At 37.2% G+C, this 18,613-nt stretch overlaps 1 protein-coding gene across 5 annotated transcripts in view; it reads right to left on the reverse strand.

Annotated features, from left to right (window-relative positions):
• The window catches only part of LOC150086120 (kinesin-like protein KIF3B), a 297,164-nt gene that overhangs the window by 47,843 nt on the left and 230,708 nt on the right, over positions 1-18,613 (reverse strand). For all 5 annotated transcript variants that reach the window (XR_016546957.1, XM_090373729.1, XM_090373728.1 and 2 more), the window contains one exon: positions 16,805-16,923. Coding sequence is in view for 4 of the 5 variants with exons in the window: in XM_090373729.1 (XP_090229855.1) it covers positions 16,805-16,923 (119 nt within the window). In the remaining variant the exon portion in view is untranslated. The remainder of the gene's footprint in view (positions 1-16,804; positions 16,924-18,613) is intronic.

Raw genomic sequence — 18,613 nt, forward strand, 5'->3', positions numbered from 1 at the left:
GTATGGATAAACGTAGTGAGTTAGCTGACTTTGAGAGAGAGAGAGAGAGAGAGATGATAGTGGGTGCCCGACACATGGGTCACTATCGTGGAAGCGGTACAGAAATTGCACTATCCCCGTTTGACAGTTATCAAGAGTGTATCGGGAATATGCCATTTCCAGAATAACATCCCATTGTGGACAGTGCTGTGGGCAGAGAAAGTGGTGAATGAGCATGGCCGTTGACATCTGTCTCACATTGTTTCAACAAACTGGAGAGCAACAGTGGCACAAATCACCGCCGATTTCAACGAGGAAGGTGCCAGAAATGTTTCCACCAAGATCATCAGGCGATCATTAGCTGCAATAGGTTATGGGAGCCACTGACCCACCAGAGTCCCATTGCTAACACCACGACACAGGATGTAGAGTCCTGTGTCATGGTGACTCTACGTCTCAACTGGGCAAAAGAACATTGGCACTGGACCTTGGATGATTGGACAGGTCTCCTGGTCCGATGAGTCCTGTTTCCAGTTATTTTGAGTGGATGGGAGGGTGCATATCTGGTAGAAACTGCACGAAGCTTTGCACCTGTCATATCAACAAGGAACTGTTCAGGCAGGTGAACAGTCGGTAATGGTCTGGGGCATGTTAAACTGGCACACGTTAGGACCTCTGGTAAGTCTAGACACATCTCTGAATGGGCCAGGTTATGTGTCCATCCTTGCAGACCATCTGCATCCCTTCATGGTTATCATGCACCCACAGGACAATGGACCTCCCCACAGAGCCATGGCAACTAGAACATGGTTCTAAGAGCATTCCGCAGATTTTACCACCATGGAATTCCCACCCCCCCACACACACACCAGATATGAACCCTGTGGAGCATCTTTGGGATGCTGTGGAAAGGTCCATTCGAGCTTTGGATCCTCTACCCAGGAATGTGACGGAATTATGGACAGGGGTGCAGCAACATGGATGGAAATACCCGTGGAATGCTTTTGTGAACTAGTGGGACTTAATGCCTCGCCGTGTGGCTGCCCTTATCCTGGCAAAAGGTGACCTACCCATTTCTAGATAGCTATCCCATGATTTCTGTCCACTTAGTGTACTTGAATATGCAAGAGCAATTTTTTAATTGAAGAGCAAGTAGACAATAAGAAATACTGAAACAATTAACCTTCGGAAAAGTTGCAGAAATGTTGGAATGATCTTTTTAAAAATAACTATTTTTCTGGGAAGAAAAAAATAAAATTATATAATCACTTAATTACTTTTTTTCCCTCACAAATAGTCATGGTTCTTTTTGACAAAAATCATTCCAACAACAATTAAGTTTTAATCAAAAAAGGTGATATTTAGTGGATTATTTCAAAGCTGTCTTTGCTGTACTTTGTAAAGTTAACACAGGTAGGAAATACTTTGAGACTGCCATAGTATCAATCATTGAATCCAGTAATATTTGGGGGGAGGTCCTGAAATGCTACATACTTGGTTTCTTTCATTCTGTTTGAGTCTTGCTTTATATAATTTTGGAAATTTATGTTTTGTCTTGAATTTAATTTTATTAGTTCTTATTAAGGAGAAAGTTCTTATTTTCTTTCTTAATTATTTTCTTATTTTCTTATTATTTTATAAAAGTTCTTATTTTCTTATTATAAAAGTTCTTATTAAATTAAGAAAGTTCTTTCTTAATTAGAAAGTTCTTATTTTCTTATTAAGAAAAATGTTTTGCCTATTTGGTTGATGCATCTATTAGTAGTTTTTCATTTTATTTATTTTACTGATATTTGCACTCTCTGAATATTAGTTTGTATTAGTAGTGGTAAATGATGCGAGAAAGCAAGCATTGGCCAATAAGGGAAAAAAAAAAAAAAATCCTGATTCACTATCCATCCCCTCCAACAGTTTGCCCAGTTCTTCCTTGAATTTATTCAAACTATCAACTTCCACAATGGATGGATGCTTGTTCCAATAATCAACCACCTGTTGGCTGAAGAAAAACTTCTGCACATCCATTTTGCAACTATTCTTTCTCAATTTGAATTTATGTCCCTCATGTGCATAGTCTGATCAAGCAGAAGAATCCCATCAGCATTGAGTTTGCTGAAGTACTTCAAAGCCTTAAACACCTCAATCAGATCACCTCGCAGATGCCTATTCTCTAGATATTGCAATTTGTAGAACTGAAGACTTTCTTGGTAAGAGCACCCCTTTGTACCCTCACCAGTCTCATTGTCCTTCTCTCTGCTTGTTCCAGCAGCTCTACATAGTTTAAAATGAGGCCTACAGACCCATATACAGTACTCAAGATGTGGCCTGACCATCCTCATACCATGGGATAATCACCTCCATATCCTTGCTAGCAAAATTCCTGTATATATCATTGACTAAACCCCACGAGATGGCCTGACAGTCTGTGTATTGCTTAGTAAACTTCATATCTGACTGCACAATTACTCCTGGGTCTTTCTCATTTTCCACTATCCTGAGTGTAGTATCACACAGTTGGTACATTATTCTGGGGTTACTGCTACCCATATGCAGTACCTTGCTTTTGTCAATATTAAACTTCAATTGCCATTTCTCAACCAATCTGCCTAATTTTTCTCAATCTTGTTGCAGTAGCATACCTTCATTACTGTCATTATTTATCCTGTCTATCTTTTTATTATCTGCAAACTTAGACATAAAGCCATATATACCTTCATCAATAATACTATAATTAATAAATATAGAAAACAACTATATTTTTTAATGATAGTTATTCAAAATTATTTTTTGCATCCAGTTCCTTTGTCACTGCGTCATAGTGACAAAGGAAAATAAATTAAACTGACTGATATCTGATCAAATTGGTCACACAAGGTCTCTCCCTTAATGAACTCATCCTGTGACTGAAGTATAACTGCACTCCCTCCTGTCTAGGTGATCCTGCATCAAGTCTTAAACCAGTAACTCTATTATTTTCCCTGAAACAGAAGTTATTTAACAGGTCTGCAATTACTCATGTCAAACTTATCTTCCTTTGTGAATTGGTGATACATTTGCACATCTCCAGTCCACAGGGACCTCCCCTGAATCCAAAGATGCTCTCAGAATTATAGCTAAGGGTTTGTTTACCTCCTCTGCTGCCTCCCTTAATATAACTGAATAGAACCCATCGACATCAAGTGCCTTTTTTATGTTTAACTTTTGAAATTTCTCTTCTGCTTTCCTCTCAGTTATTACAAAATCATTACATGCACCCTATTAGAGCTTGACTACATGTGAATTCAGATGCAAAACATCTATTCAGTTTGTCAGCAGGATCATCAACAGTTAAAACATCGATATCAATGGACCAATGTAATTCATCCCTTACTTTCTAGAGTTTACATAAGTAAAGTATTTGCTGTTTTCCTTTACATCTTTTGCCAAAGATTTCTCATAATTTGCCTTAGCTTACCTAACCTCCTTTGTGACTTGATTGCAGACTAGTTTATATCTACCATATGATTCTGTACCACCTGATAATTTATATGTATCCCATGCATTTTTCTCTCTTCCATGTATCTTATTAGATCATTTGACATCCATTTAGTTCTAAGCCTTGAATAGTATTTGTAATTTTTTATGAAAAGCCTAGAAGCCTCTATGATTATTTCCCTGAATACTTCTCATTTAGAGTATTCTGCTGGCAACGTCATCAGTTGGTCCCACTGTATAGAATTTAAAACTGTTTGTCACCTTTATTGAAGCAAATATGCTTAATATGCTTCACTAATAATATTAGTCCAGGAACAGTGGTGTCCATTGATAACCACTCTCTGTCTTCTCCCACTCAACTAACCCTATATCCATAGCAGCAACTTTACCCTTGATGGTAGTTACATTCAAGGAGGAACTGGACAAACTTTTAGAGGGAATGGATGTGTGAAATGGCTTTTTTTTTTTTTTTTTTGCTGATACTACATAAGCTTGCTTTCTTACATCATATGCTTCTACTACTACTACTGCATCTTTAAGTAAATCCCACATCAATACACTGTGATCACTGCCACCTAGTGCTTGTGTTATCTGCAGATTCTTAATGCATGAAGAATCACTGCTGACAATCAGATCAAGAATACTGCTCTCTCTCTCTCTCTCTCTTGTTGCCTCTCTAACGTGTTGCTGTAGAAAATAGTGATCCTATAAATCCACAAAAGTCTTGCTAGTGTTTGAGTGGCCAAATCACAAGTACTAGTCAATATCTGGAAATTTAATATATTCTCCATTATAAGACATTCTGATTTGTCGCCTACTCTATTTCTCTGTAAAGTTTTTTGTTGTACTCGTCACAGTCATCCTATAACACACTCCGACTCATTTTTTTCCCCCCGGTGCTTATCGCAACAAACTGCCTCAACATATCACTGGCCACCCATGTCACTTGGATGCCTTAGATCTTATATGCTTCTTAACTAAGTGTATAATCCCTCCACCCTCCCTGTCTGTCTGTCTGTCCTTTCTGTATACACTGTACATCCCTTATATTAGATGTGATACCATGTCTCTGATATCCCCACAATGTCTGCATATGACGACTTGACCAGTACTTCTAAATTCATAAAATTTTTTTTATTATGCTCTTAGTATTGGTATACATGTACTTGTTCTTACTCGTAGTTATCCTAACACAGCCCATGTATTTCCTTGTTCCAAGATGACCCACACCAGGCTTTAAATTCCCCAGTACCTTGCATTCCAGGCTGCTTCATATTCCAATAGAAGCAGTGCAAGAATCACTTTCACCTCTGCCTGTGGTTATTGTTAACATATTAGTCTGTGTATCCCCCAAGCTATCAGTTTTCCGACTCACCTAACATTGCCTCAATAGCATTAGCAAATATTCTTGTACCCTTTCTATTGAAATTTTGAAATAAAGTATTTGTAAAGTAATAAAGTATCAGCTCTATCACGAGGCAAACAATACAACAACACACATGCGTACACTCCTCACTCTGCAAAGACTGATGGCACACTGAAGCAAAGGCAGGAATTATTCTGCTTTTATAACAGGGTATTTCATGCATCTGAAGCTGATTAACATGGGACATGGTTTAACAAAATAACGCGTTAGTATATATATATATATATATATATATATATATATATATATATATATATTGAGGTTGAAAGGCACAGGAAAATTGTGCTAACCTCAAAATATACCCATTTACTAAATAATACATTAAATTTCATGCATGAAATTAATATTTTTATAATGAATTAGAAATCATTTACTTTTAATATTTAATAATTAATATTTATAATTTTAGTCTGGGTAGGCACTGCCTATCTTGCCTACCCAGAGGGCACATCCCCGATTGTAACCTATATCTAAGGTCTACGTAAGGCACATAGTCAAAGATCAGGTGCTCCACAGTTTCTGGAGCATTGCAATGACAGTTAGGAGAGTTCGAAAGGCCCAAAGAAAAAAGCTTAGAATTTAAGCTTCCATGACCTGTCAAAAGAAAAGATACATATAAATCTGGAGAAAACCAGGTCAGTTGTTGTTTACTGAATTCTGCTACATTAGGCATAAACCTGAATATTTCTTCCAAGTTCAGATAGACACCAATCATTTTGCCAGTAAACTGTAGTCTAAGCCTAGAAATATCTTCCTTTTCAGAAATTTTCAAATCAATTGAATATGCTCCTGCCTGCACAAGAATGTTTTTGCATCGATTATACAAGAGATATTGCAACACAACTTCATATTGTATGGGGATCCTTCCCCACGAAACCCGTAATTCCACAGTTGAGACTGTCCTACAGGCACGAGAGACAGCCAGCAGGAAGAATATTTGGACCTGCAGTAGATGCTTCTTAATTATACAGTTATTAAGCCCGAAGCCCCATGCACCAGCTGCATAACATATAATAAAAACAAATATACAAGTATAACATAACTTAAAGGTTGAGGGTTTAAATCCCCAAACATATTTTGTAATTTTAATAATCTTTCCAATAACAGCCTTAATTTTTTGTAAGATATATTTCACATGAGTAACAAAATTAAATCTATCATCTAACATAATGCCTAAATATTTATATGATTTAGTAATTATGATTGCCTGATCATTGTCTGACATTTGGTGGCCTATTTAAGTTAAGATAACCTTTCAATAACATCTGTTTTATTTTTGGAATGGAAATATGAAGTTTGTGAATTTTGCACCAATCGTCCAAATCCTCCAAAATGAAGTTTGCCCAATTTTCTAATTCAAGATGGGACTGACTGACAACAAGAACAACCAGATCTTCCGCATATGCAATTTTCATAATATTCTCATGTTGAAATGAAAGCCATCCATCAAGGACCATGTTTCAGCACACAGGGCCAAGAACAGATCCTGAAGGCAGCCTCTGGTCACAGGACAGAAAACCCCTGCAAAAACCCAAAGAGACTATAATACTACTATCAGAAAGATAGTTGGAAACCACATGATAAATTGGAAGAGAGACCTCAGCCTCCCTGAACTTCGCCAGAATGCTTTGCCACCAAATGGTGTCAACAGCCTTTTGAAGTCCAAGAAGAGGCCAAGGACATATAACAAAGCCTGTAAGAACCAGGATCGCTAGACTGTTTTCCATGATTTTTAACAATAGCTTTAGGTTTGCTATCTTCCACAACACTGGAAATCTACCCTCTTTAATACAAGCATTCATCGTTAGAAACGACCTGGGGACACACTTCCCAAACGTTTAAGGACGGCAACCTCAATCAAGTCCAAACGAGGATATTTCCCATCTCTCATACAAAGGATTGCTTGATTAATTTTTTTCATTCAAAAATGGTTCTTCAAAAACCTCTCCTTCATATCTTAGATGTTTCATTCTGAGGTCCATCTGCTCAGTGCCCTCAGGTACTGTACATCATGATGTATTAAGCTATCTAATATAGCAATTATTGACTCACTCCAGGAAGTAGTCTCCACACCTCCAGGTTTAATAGATGAGAACACCTCATTCGGATCAAACTTGTCCATAACTAACTCATAGGGTAAACCCCAAGGTTCATTATTGATGGTAGTATTTATGAGGTGGTCCCAAGCATTTTTCTTTTCTTGATATATAGCATTAAAATATATAGCCTGGCAGTCTTATAGATATGCTTCAGACTTTCTATTTCCTCTCTGGACCTATTACTTCTCTTTGCCCTTTGAAAATTCCTTCACGAATTCTTTACATTTCTCCTGAGATCAATCAATCTTACCAACCACCATGGAACAAAGTTTTTCTTGCATCACAATTAACTTTTGGATTGCAATAGCCTGTGAAATCTGTAACAAAATTTTAAATTCTATCTTCGGGTAGTAAAAATTTCCTTAAGTGCATTAGCATTAGTAGAGGCATATGATGCAAGAAAGCAAGCTTATGCAGCATCAACCAAAAAAAAAAAAAACCCGCTCCCATTTCACATCTCCGTTTGTTTGAAATACCTGTCCAGCTGAGCCTTAAATTTATTTAGGCTATCAACTTCCACAACAAGGGATGGAAGTCTGTTCCACCAACCAACTACCCGCTTGCTAAAGGCAAATTTCCACACATCTATCCTACATCTGTCTTTCCTCAATTTGAATTTATGCCCTCTCAGGTGATTATTCTGAGCAAGAGGAAAAATCCCATCAGCATTGAGCATGCTCAAACCATTCAAGGCTTTATACACCTCTATCAGATCACCCCGCCGGTGCCTAGTCTCCAGACACTATAATTTACAAAACTTAAGCCTTTCTTCATAAGAGCAACCCTTTGTTCCATTCACTAATCTTGTTGCCCTTCTTTGTACTCGTTCCAGCAGCTCTACATCCTTCTTGAAATGAGGCCTCCAGACCTGTATACAGTACTCAAGGTGTGGCCTGACCATTGCCTTATATAAGGGAATAATCACCTCATTATCCCTGCTAGAAAAATTCCTGTATATCATTGACAAGGCACCATGAGCTACTCTTGCAACCCGTCTGCACTGCTCAAAAAACTTCATACCTGCCTGCACAATTACCCCCGGGTCCTTTTCATTCTCTATCACTGTCAGTGTAGTACCACAGAGTTGATATGCTACTCTGAGGTTACTGTTTCCCATATGTAGTACTTTACATTCGTCAATGATAAACTTCATTTGCCACCTCTCAGCCCATCTGCTCAACCTTTCCAGATCCTGTTGCAGCAGCGTCCTTAACAACCCTGCCAACCTTGGTATCGTCTGCAAACCGTCTGTGGACATTAAGCTTGATGGACATTAAGATTGATACCATCATCAACATCATTTATAAATACAGAAAACAACAATGGACCCAACACTGAACCCTGAGCGACTCCACTAATAACATTAGTCCACGATGAGTCCATTGATTACCACTCTCTGTCTTCTCCCCCTCAACTATCCCTTTATCCATAGCAGCAATTTGCCTCCAATGCCACACTGCTCCAATTTGTGCAGCAGTCTTCCATGTGCAACAGTATCAAAAGCCTTTCTAAGATCCAAATATATAATATCAAAGTTATTCCCTGCATACAGTTCTTTTGTGACTGCATCGTAGTATCCAATCAAATTGGTGAGGCAAGACTTTCCCTTAACAAAACCATGCTGTGTCCGAGCTATAACCGAAGTCTTGTCTAGATGACCCTGCAGTGCTTCTTTAACCAGTGCCTCCATTAATTTTCCCGTAACAGAAGTTAAACTCATAGGTCTATAATTACTTGTGTCAGCCTTTGATCTTCCTTTGTGAATTGGGATCACATTTGCACATTTCCAGTCTATGGGTACCTCCCCTGAGTCCAAAGAATAATTATGGCTCTCATAATTATGGCTAAGGGTTTGCTTACTTCCTTTGCTGCCTCCTTTAATAAAACTGAATAGATCCCATCCACCCCGGGTGCCTTTTTTATGTTTATCCTCAACAATTTCTCCTCCACTTTCCTCTCAGTTATTACAAAATCATCTAGCTCACTGCCAGAGTTTACTTCACCTCTGGAATTCCCCTTCCTGAATAACTCCTCATGTGTGAATGTAGATGCAAAATACTCGTTTAGTTTGTTAGTCACTTGAGCAGGATCATCAACAATTGAACCATCAATATTCAGTGGACCAATCTGATTCATCCCTTTCCTTCTAGAGTTTACATAGGTACAGAACTCTTTTCTGTTTTTCTTTGCATCTTTTGCCAAGGATTTCTCATAATCTGCCTTTGCCTGCCTAATCTCCTTTGTGACTTGGTTAATGACTAGCTTATATATATCATAGGCTTACATGTCACCCATTAATTTATATGTATCCCATGCATTTTTCTTCTCTGCCATATGAGCTGCAGGAACGAGTACAGAGAAGGGCAACAAGATTAGTGAATGGAACAAAGGGTTGCTCTTACGAAGAGAGGCTTAAGTTTTGCAAATTACAGTGTCTGGAGACTAGGCACCAGCGAGGTGATCTGATAGAGGTGTATAAAGCCTTGAATGGTTTGAGCATGATCAATGCTGATGGGATTCTTCCTCGTGCTCAAAATAATCACCTGAGAGGGCATAAATTCAAATTGAGGAAAGACAGATGTAGGATAGATGTGCGGAAATTTGCCTTTAGCCAGCGGGTAGTTGGTTGGTTGGTGGAACAGATTTCCATCCCTTTTTGTGGAAGTTGATAGCCTAAATAAATTTAAGGCTCAGCTGGACAGGTATTTCGAACGAATGGAGGGGTGAAGTGGAAGATTTTTTTTTTTTTGGCTGATGCTGCATAAGCTTGCTTTCTTGCATCACATGCCTCTACTAATAAGCTCTGTTATAATAATACGTCTCATTAGTTCATCTGACATCCATTTAGGCCTAAACCTTGAACAATATTTCTTAGTTTGTATGTAAAGCCTAGTAGCTTCCAAGATAAATTCTTTGAATGCTTCCCATTTTAAATTCGCTGTTAGTAACATCAGTTGGTCCCACTGTATAGAATTTATATACTGTCTCAGACCATTGTAGTTGCCTTTACGAAAGCAAAATCCCTTCCCTTTACCCCTGATGGTAGTTACCTCTTTGAGTAAATCCCACTTCAGCACACTGTGATCACTACCACCTAGTGGTTCCTTTATCTGCAGATTCTTAATGCATGAAGAATCACTACTGATAATCAGATCAAGAGTATTACTCCCTCTAATTGCCTCCCGAACATGCTGATGTAGAAAACAATCATCCAATAAATCCACAAAAGCCTTGCTAGTGTGTGAGTGACCAACCCACAAATTCCAGTCAATATCTGGGAAATTAAAATCCCCCATTATAAGACTCTCTGATTTACCGCTCTATTTCCCTGTACAGTTTCTTATTATATTCGTCAGAGTCATTAGGCCTATAGCACACTCCTACTCTCAATTTTTATCTCCCAATGCTTATGTCACACCAAACTGACTTGACACTGCACTGTCCAGCGATGTCGACTGGCTTCACTTCCTTGGATTTTATGTATTTCTTAAGTAATAACATAACCCCTCCTCCCTTGCTATCCTGTCTATCCTTTCTGTAGACATTGTACTCCCCAAATTCCAGTTCTTCATTCCTTATATCTGTGTGACACCACATCTCTGATATCCCAACAATATCTGCCTTTGATGTTTTGAGCAATACCTCAAATTCATCAAATTTATTTAGAAAACTCCTAGTATTGGTGTACACGCAAGCATACATGCACCTGTTCCTATTCTTAGCTACCCTAACACAACCCATGTGTTTACTTGTACTGCAATGACTCCCAGTAGTGTCTGAAGTACTCTGCATCTTGTTTTCCAGGTTGCTGCTCATTACAATAGAAGCAGTGCAAGAATCACTTTCACCTCTGCCAGTGGCTACTGTTAATCTATTAGTCCTTGTATCCCCCCCCAAGCTAGCAGTTTTCTGACCCACCTAACACTGCCTCGATAGCATCAGCAAATATTCTTGCACCCTTTCTATTTAAGTGTATTTCATCAGTGCAGAAGCAGTCTCTCCTGTTAACAAGTACAGACCAGGCTGAAAAAAATTCTACCCCTTGAGCCTTGCACAATATTTCCAGGGCCATACTGATCGACAAGGCTCTCATCATATGCTCCCTCCTATCGTGTCCTGGCAGAATTGCAGACACTTTGAAATTCAACTCTAATTCACGTCTTTTTTCAACAGTGACCTATACTTGTTGAGTAATTCCGCTGGTCTCCTACTCTTAATATCATTAGTCTACAAGTCAAAAAGCAGCCAATCTGCTTCCTGAGTCCTATATCTAGGAAAGTCGTGAGAGTCACACGACCCTTGATAAGATGGACCAAAATCCAAAATGAAAGAAATTGCATTGTGGTCACTCCCAGACCACGAAGTATGCACTTTCCGATCCCTGATGAGGGAACCAAAGGTAGAATTAGCCAAAGTGATATCTATATATGACTGACCCTAGAAACACAAAAGTAGGAGGATGATTGCGAGTGTTCCAGGCAGTCAAATTTTTAGTCCTAATGAACTCAAGTAACTCCCCCCACTTTGCATCCGAGATAGGACTATTCCAAAGGGAGGAGGATGCATTAGCATCAGTCATGAAAATAACCTTTCTACCTGCTTGCCTGTGTAAAATGTTTTCACTAAAATTTAGATAAGGATTAATATCCTGATTAGGTTAACTGTGCTGGAAACTGCAAAAATCTGGCCAAAACTACCCTCCATTGAGACAAAGAAAAACAAATTCATAGGTGTCAAATCAGCACTATGTGGCATGTGGGTTTGACTTATAAGAACATCCACATGCCATACAGTGCTGATATGACACCTATGATTTTTTTTTTTTTTTTTGGTTCAAGGAAAACTTACATAACAGACACTGCTTTAAAATTAATAAGGAAGTGAAAAATTCAGTGTAAGTGGCCACCTAACCAATCAAAAATCTTTTTCTTTCAGGTTTTTGAAAAACTTTGTGCAATATGAAAAAATGTATAGAAAGTAACAGCAATTACATATAAAAATAACACTGCTTTTATATTTGAATGTTGTGTATATTTTAAATTATTAAATTGAAACCAATATTTTAATTTATTAAATTAATTTGTTACCTTACATTTTGCTTGACTTCACATATAAACTAACTTCTTTCATTAAAATTACAAGAGATATAAACTAATTTAATAATAGAAATAGAGGATAGTGGGGTGGGGGATCCTTTGTTCTCTGAATTTTTTTGAACAATAAGATGAGTAGTTTTATTTATGATGCAGTTTGATTAAACTGTTTCTTTTTAATAGAAGCAATGGTTCAGAAGTTACATTGGAAATGGGAATTTTTGAATAACTTGACAGTTTCTGAGTTAAAGTTTTTATTTCAATACAGGTAATGACATAGTTGGTGTTTGGTTTTAAATGCATCAGCAACTTAGACCATATTGCATCATTATATATTATATCTGTATAAGTGCATGGTCATGGCTCAATTTGCATATTGTGCCAGCTGAAAATGGAAAGGGCCTACTCTCTTTGCCTGGATCATCTAACTACAGCCTCAATTCAAGAAGCCTTTAGAAATTTCTTCAGTCATCAATGGGACTTGAACCCTGACCTTTCCAAGTGAGCGACAAGTGATGAAACCACCATACTGTCATGGAGGGCTACAAGCATTGAAATAATTAATTAATAAATGCTTCTTTGCATGAGAAACACTTATTATCTTATAGTTTCTGAATTCTAGTACAATGTTAAAATGTAAATCCAAACAGCTTTACAGCAGTTTAATAATAATGTCAGTTCCTGTATAGTTTTATAATTTATTTAATATACAACCAAACTACATCTAGTAATCAAAATTACAAGAAACATGGCACAAGAAATTATATGAATGAGAAAATCATGAGTGAAAATAAGCCAATAATGTACAGTTGGTAGGATGTGTTAAAACCATATTCAATTGATTATAGTAATGCTGAATAAGCCAAAGCCTATTGTAATTATTATTATTATTATCTTGTGGGTGAACATTTAAGGATAAGTTGTTTGTTGTTTTGGTTTTTAGGAGCATTAGCAACTAAGGCCATATTTCTCCGGGAATATGCGGTGATCATTTCCTGACCTTTCCGCATCCTCCGTATTTGGTGGTGATGGGCTCGAACCCCGGTCTAATCAAGAAGCGTGTGCTACGCACTGCTGCTCCTTCCCACCTGGCTATGGAGGCACCATTTAAGGATAAGAGAAAAAGATCTGAATGCAGTCAATTGATAGGAATAACTGGCTCACCACACTCATCCTAACACAGAGGCATATTCGAATTAAAGATGACAGCACTAAATGTAAGTACCTGGACCTGTTTAACTGTTTACACAGGAGGAGGTCATAATGCAGTACAATTCATAAAACATGTATGCAATGCAAAGGATACTGCATATTATGATCTTATAATATGTATGCATTGCATACATATTATGAGAGTACTCAATTCCCACTAGAAAAGAAATTTTTGAAATAAATTGAGATCTGACAAAGTGTAGTATAAAATGAATATGTGGGTGACTCAGAAGTATACAAGATGAAGTGAGTATACCTTCCTGGAACTCGTATGAGATATCACAGATCATTTAATGTCTCCAAATACTCTAGAATGTTTGGTTTGATGTCATGATTCAATGTTAAGGATGCATCATGAACTGGGAATTGGTGAAATGATTTGGAATTTTGTCCAAAAGTATGACAAAAGGAAATTTATGACACAGACCTTGTCCATCAAGCTGAAGCTAGAGTGAAATTATAAAATGATTATGGAGTGGAATGTGCATATGTTTAGTTAAATAAAAATAAACTAACTAAAATTAGATTAAGGAAATCAAATCAGAAAATTAGCCTAATATAATTTGACAAATATATGAGGTGTCGAAGTAGAGGAACAACAAAAAAAAAAAAAAAAGCAGGTATTTTGGAGAGTGTGATAGAATTGTTTGGCTATGGCTGAATCTGTTTAAATATGAAAATAAAAAGGGATTAAGATTTTACGTTTTAATCCAATGCAAGGCTAAATGCAGAGATATTTTTAAATGCATTTGACGGTTCATTATATATCACCATTAAGCCCAAGTACATGTACAATGATTAGCAATATTTTTACTTTATGATCATGAAGAATATGAAAGTTACATATATAGAATTGTTTTTTATGAAAGTAATTATTTATCTGTTACCTTATTTGTTGCTAAAAGTCTGGTTAGGCTAGGTTAATAATATACAGTGCGATCTTGATATAATGTGCCTCTTCATGCCTTGGTTTCAGATATACTGCAGATATGATCATGTTCCCCCCCCCCCACCCAGAACAAATATGAAAAAAAAAAGTAGTGTGAAAGAGAGTGAATGAGTGTTATGGTGAATGGGAATGAGTGGAAGAGCAAATGTAATTGGCTGAAAAAATACAAAGTTAATAATAACTTACATCACTTTATATAAACTAACATATAGATAGTATGAACCAGAGCTGTAATGCTCAATACGTTCTACGTTGATATCAATATTTGTAAAATAATAAGAGAAATTTACCTCAATATAGTACATAGAACACTTCCGTATGATACTCTCCAGAAATTAAAATGAAAAACTTACATTAGAGTAACAAATAATTTAAAAAATAATTAAAAATCAATTTAACATAATTAAAAATCAATTTAATGCAATTAAAAATAAGAAAATTAATTAACAGAATTTAACAAAAAAAAATTGCAAATCGATTTTCCTTCCTGAAACTGACAACGCTTTTCGACCGTATGTCATGATCACAGGAATGAAAATTACTGAATAGGGGTGAGTATGAAACTTAAATAGGGATTATTTGTCTTTGTGCATGAACGTAAAAGTCCATGAATTGGAGATGAGATATGGCCGACGAACATTAACAGATTTTCGTGTAATTTAATTTCTACGGTTTCTGCAATTAATAGTCGTGTATAATTATGATGGACACTAAGTATTTTAAATAAAAAAGTATGTTTTTCGTTAACGGCGTGAAAAGCTAATTCTGACGCTGCTGAACGAGAAGCATGAACTGAGGCCTCATGTTGATTAACACGAATATTCAAAGGAAAATGCGTCGAACCTGGGTAAGAAGAGTCACAATCACCACAAGAAATGTTATATATCAGGTCATTAATTTGTGTTGTGAACGAGGAAAGGACTGAGCAAATGTTCAGTATAGCGTGTAATTTCCGCTGCGACCAAGTGCATAAAGTTGGGTGACAACCCCCCGCATACACACAACGTGCTACCACAGAATATGTCAGCTAGTTCGCGAACACCCCCCCTCACCCAGCATTCAACGAACTAACATATCAATAGGTTACAAATCTTTCCTCTTATACACTATTGCAGGACTAGATTTCACTTTTATCCAAAGGATTAAATTATAATTTACCACCTCAAAAACTACCCAAAAAACAGTGCATAATTGATATCGAATTTGGACTTCGTAATGTTCCACAAAAAGATTTATTTAGTCAACAAGTTAACCAAGTGGTGAATAACATAAAAGAAACGCGACTTCCTAAATTGAATACACATGACAGTTCAGCTCTATGTGAACTTTGCGAAAATAAAGACATTATTATACAGAGGGCAGATAAAGGAGATACAGTGGTAATACTCGATAAACCTGTCTCCCCCCCCCTGCTCCTGGTGAGTTCTCCACTGCCAGCTAACATATCCCACCCACAGAGGGGAATGGGCAGTTTGACCTTCCTACCAGATTCGGCAAGACATGGACTTGACAATCATCACCGATGAAGACTACTGCAGCTTTGCTGCCAACATACCATTTGGCGATCTGACCTGGGTTCTCTAACCCGGTTCCCTTTAAAACCTCCCAGGGGATGGAGGAGATGGGTCTCTGTCTCCTCCCCTTCCTGCCTCTCCCTATACTTTCTCTGGTGGGGCTTGTCCCCACTGACTTCTTTGGGGATGCCTACTCTATTGTCCCCATCCTTCTACCTGTTTTCCCCAATCTCCAGTCTCTCCCCCCCCACTCTAACTAAACTGACTGAGTACACCCCTAACATTGCCGCCAAATTCAAATCAGCGTCAAAAAATTCAACTGCTTTCTCGTAAACCTCTTTCGGCCTTTCCAAATTCTAGTGTTCACCCCCCCCCTTTTATATATATAGATCTTGCTATTCAAATCCTTGGAAATTAGGTGGTGGAACCTGCCAGAGCACTTAAATAATCTACTGGGTACCTGACCTGCCTCCTCGTGGCAAAGTGTGGGCAATGGTGGGTGCCAACAGGGGGCCTAATGGCTAAATGGTCAGAGAAACAACAGAACATAACACTAGACAACAAGCCACTCCCCACACAGTTTTTAAATCTCTGGCCTCCACAGAGTTCTCTGTCACAAAGAATACAACACGGAGATAGGGGAAACCTCCGGTGCTGTCACACAACTAACACACTTTACACTTACAATGAAAGCAACGCAGAGATGGGGGAAACCCCTGGTGCTGTTTGACACTAAATGCACTTCACTGAGACAATATAATCTTTCCTCAGCAATGATTGTATTTGCATTTTGAACCACCACCATGATATGGTGGTTCTAAACACAATTTGGCCTATTTTCTTTTCTTCCAGGTGGCATTCAGGCAGACATAAATGGGTAAAAGTTGTCATGTCAATGTTGTTTGCAAACAAGACAATCCAAATGACTAACCAGTTAATACTACTACTACTACAAAACAGAACTTAATTTTTCCAAAAAAAAAAAAAATCTTTTTTTATAATTTACAAATTAGCATTTTAAAAACTATTATAATTTAATGCACTCTGTACATTATACTTACGTTAATTTTAGTTGCTTAGTAAGTTCATTTTGTGTTTGCTCTTGTTCCTGCCGCTCTCGTGAATGAATTTCTTGGAGATCTTGAATTTCTGTCTTCACTGCTTGAAGTTTGGAAAACAACTAAAATACAAATTCATAATCTTATGCGAGCACATTTAATTTCCAAATTGTACTTCCATACTTTATAATTTAAATTACTTGTAAATTGAAGTTTCAGTGTTTAACATAACTGAATAATGCTCAATACATAGTAATAAAATGCAATAATGTCAAACACAAATAAAAATGAATGAAAAGTTAATAGGTAATATTGCACAAGTAAATGGTACACAATAATAATAATTCCTTTGCATGAAAAATAGCATTAGCATTAGTAGAGGCATATGATGCAAGAAAGCTTATGCAGCATTAGTCAAAAAAAAAAAAAAAAAAAAAAATTCCCATTTCACCCATCCAGTCACTCCAAATGTTTGTCTAGTTCAGCCTTAAATTTATTTAGGCTATCAACTTCCACAACAAAAGATGGAAGTCTGTTCCACCAATTAACTACCCGCTGGCTAAAGGCAAATTTCCGCACATCTATTCTACAACTGTCTTTCCTCAATTTGAATCTATGCTCCCTCAGGTTCTTAATCTGAGCAAGAGGAAGAATTCCACCAGCATTCAACTTGCTCATCCCATTCAAGGCCTTATACACCTCAATCAGATCATCTCGCAGGTGCCTACTCTCCAAGCACTGCAATTTGCAGAATTTAAGTCTTTCTTGGTAAGAGCACCCCTTTGTTCCCCTCACCAATCTTGTTGCCCTTCTTTGTACTTGTTCTAGCAACTCTACATCCTTCCTAAAATGAGGCCTCCAGACCTGTACACAGTACTCTAGGTGTGGCCTGACCATTGCCTTGTTAATCCTGATGAAATGATTAATTACTAAATATGCTTGAACCTATAACAGGGAGCAACCAGCATAACATTTTGAAAAGTAAATTTATCATCAACCAGAGGATTTAAAATTTAACTTTATATTTTAAAACAATTCACTTAATAAATTTAATAATTTACTGTATTCTACATTTAAATAAAATATGTTAAGGACAGTTATTTAAAGCTGGAGCTTTAAATAACTGTCTTTAAATAACCATTTTATTGTTAGCAATCTGCGGCATTAATTTAAATTTATTGTACAGAGGTATGATTACTTACTTGCTAGGGTTTATTTACATTTACAAAAAAAACTTATTTACATACTGGGGCTAATTTACATTACCTGGATAGGTTTTTAAGCCAAAGATTATCCTCTAAAATTAATTAGTATTCTTATAAATCAAATTGGTAATATTATACTAAACCCAGAGAGCAGTTTTGCATCAAACTCCCAATATATTTGTTTACTACAAGGGGCAGTCAACAGGTATTCATCCCACCTAGAAATATTAGCTAGAGATATGAAACTTGACTTACAATTTCATCCTTCTCTACATAGCTACCCTCCAGAACTGCATATTTTTACAATCTGTGGATAATCTCTTTCAGGCCTCTTGAATAGAACTGCTCACTTTGAGCACAAAACCAGGTTTCCACTTCATTAATTATCCCCCCCCTCATCAGTCTGAAATCTGCAGCCCCATAATGGTCTTTTCATTTTTAGAGAAGAGGGGAAGTCTGATGGTAAGAGGTTGGGAGAATAAAGTGGGAACTGAAAATTTTCAAAACTACATCTGATTGCAAAGTTCACTATGAAAGCAGCCTTGTAAGTAGGATCACTGTTGGCTAGGTGACACTTTTGGATACTCTTGCATTTCTTCGAGTGGAT

The sequence above is a fragment of the Mastigoproctus giganteus genome, chromosome 5, assembly GCF_048544385.1.
Source record: "Mastigoproctus giganteus isolate SK-2022 chromosome 5, ASM4854438v1, whole genome shotgun sequence".
Taxonomy (NCBI): domain Eukaryota; kingdom Metazoa; phylum Arthropoda; class Arachnida; order Uropygi; family Thelyphonidae; genus Mastigoproctus; species Mastigoproctus giganteus.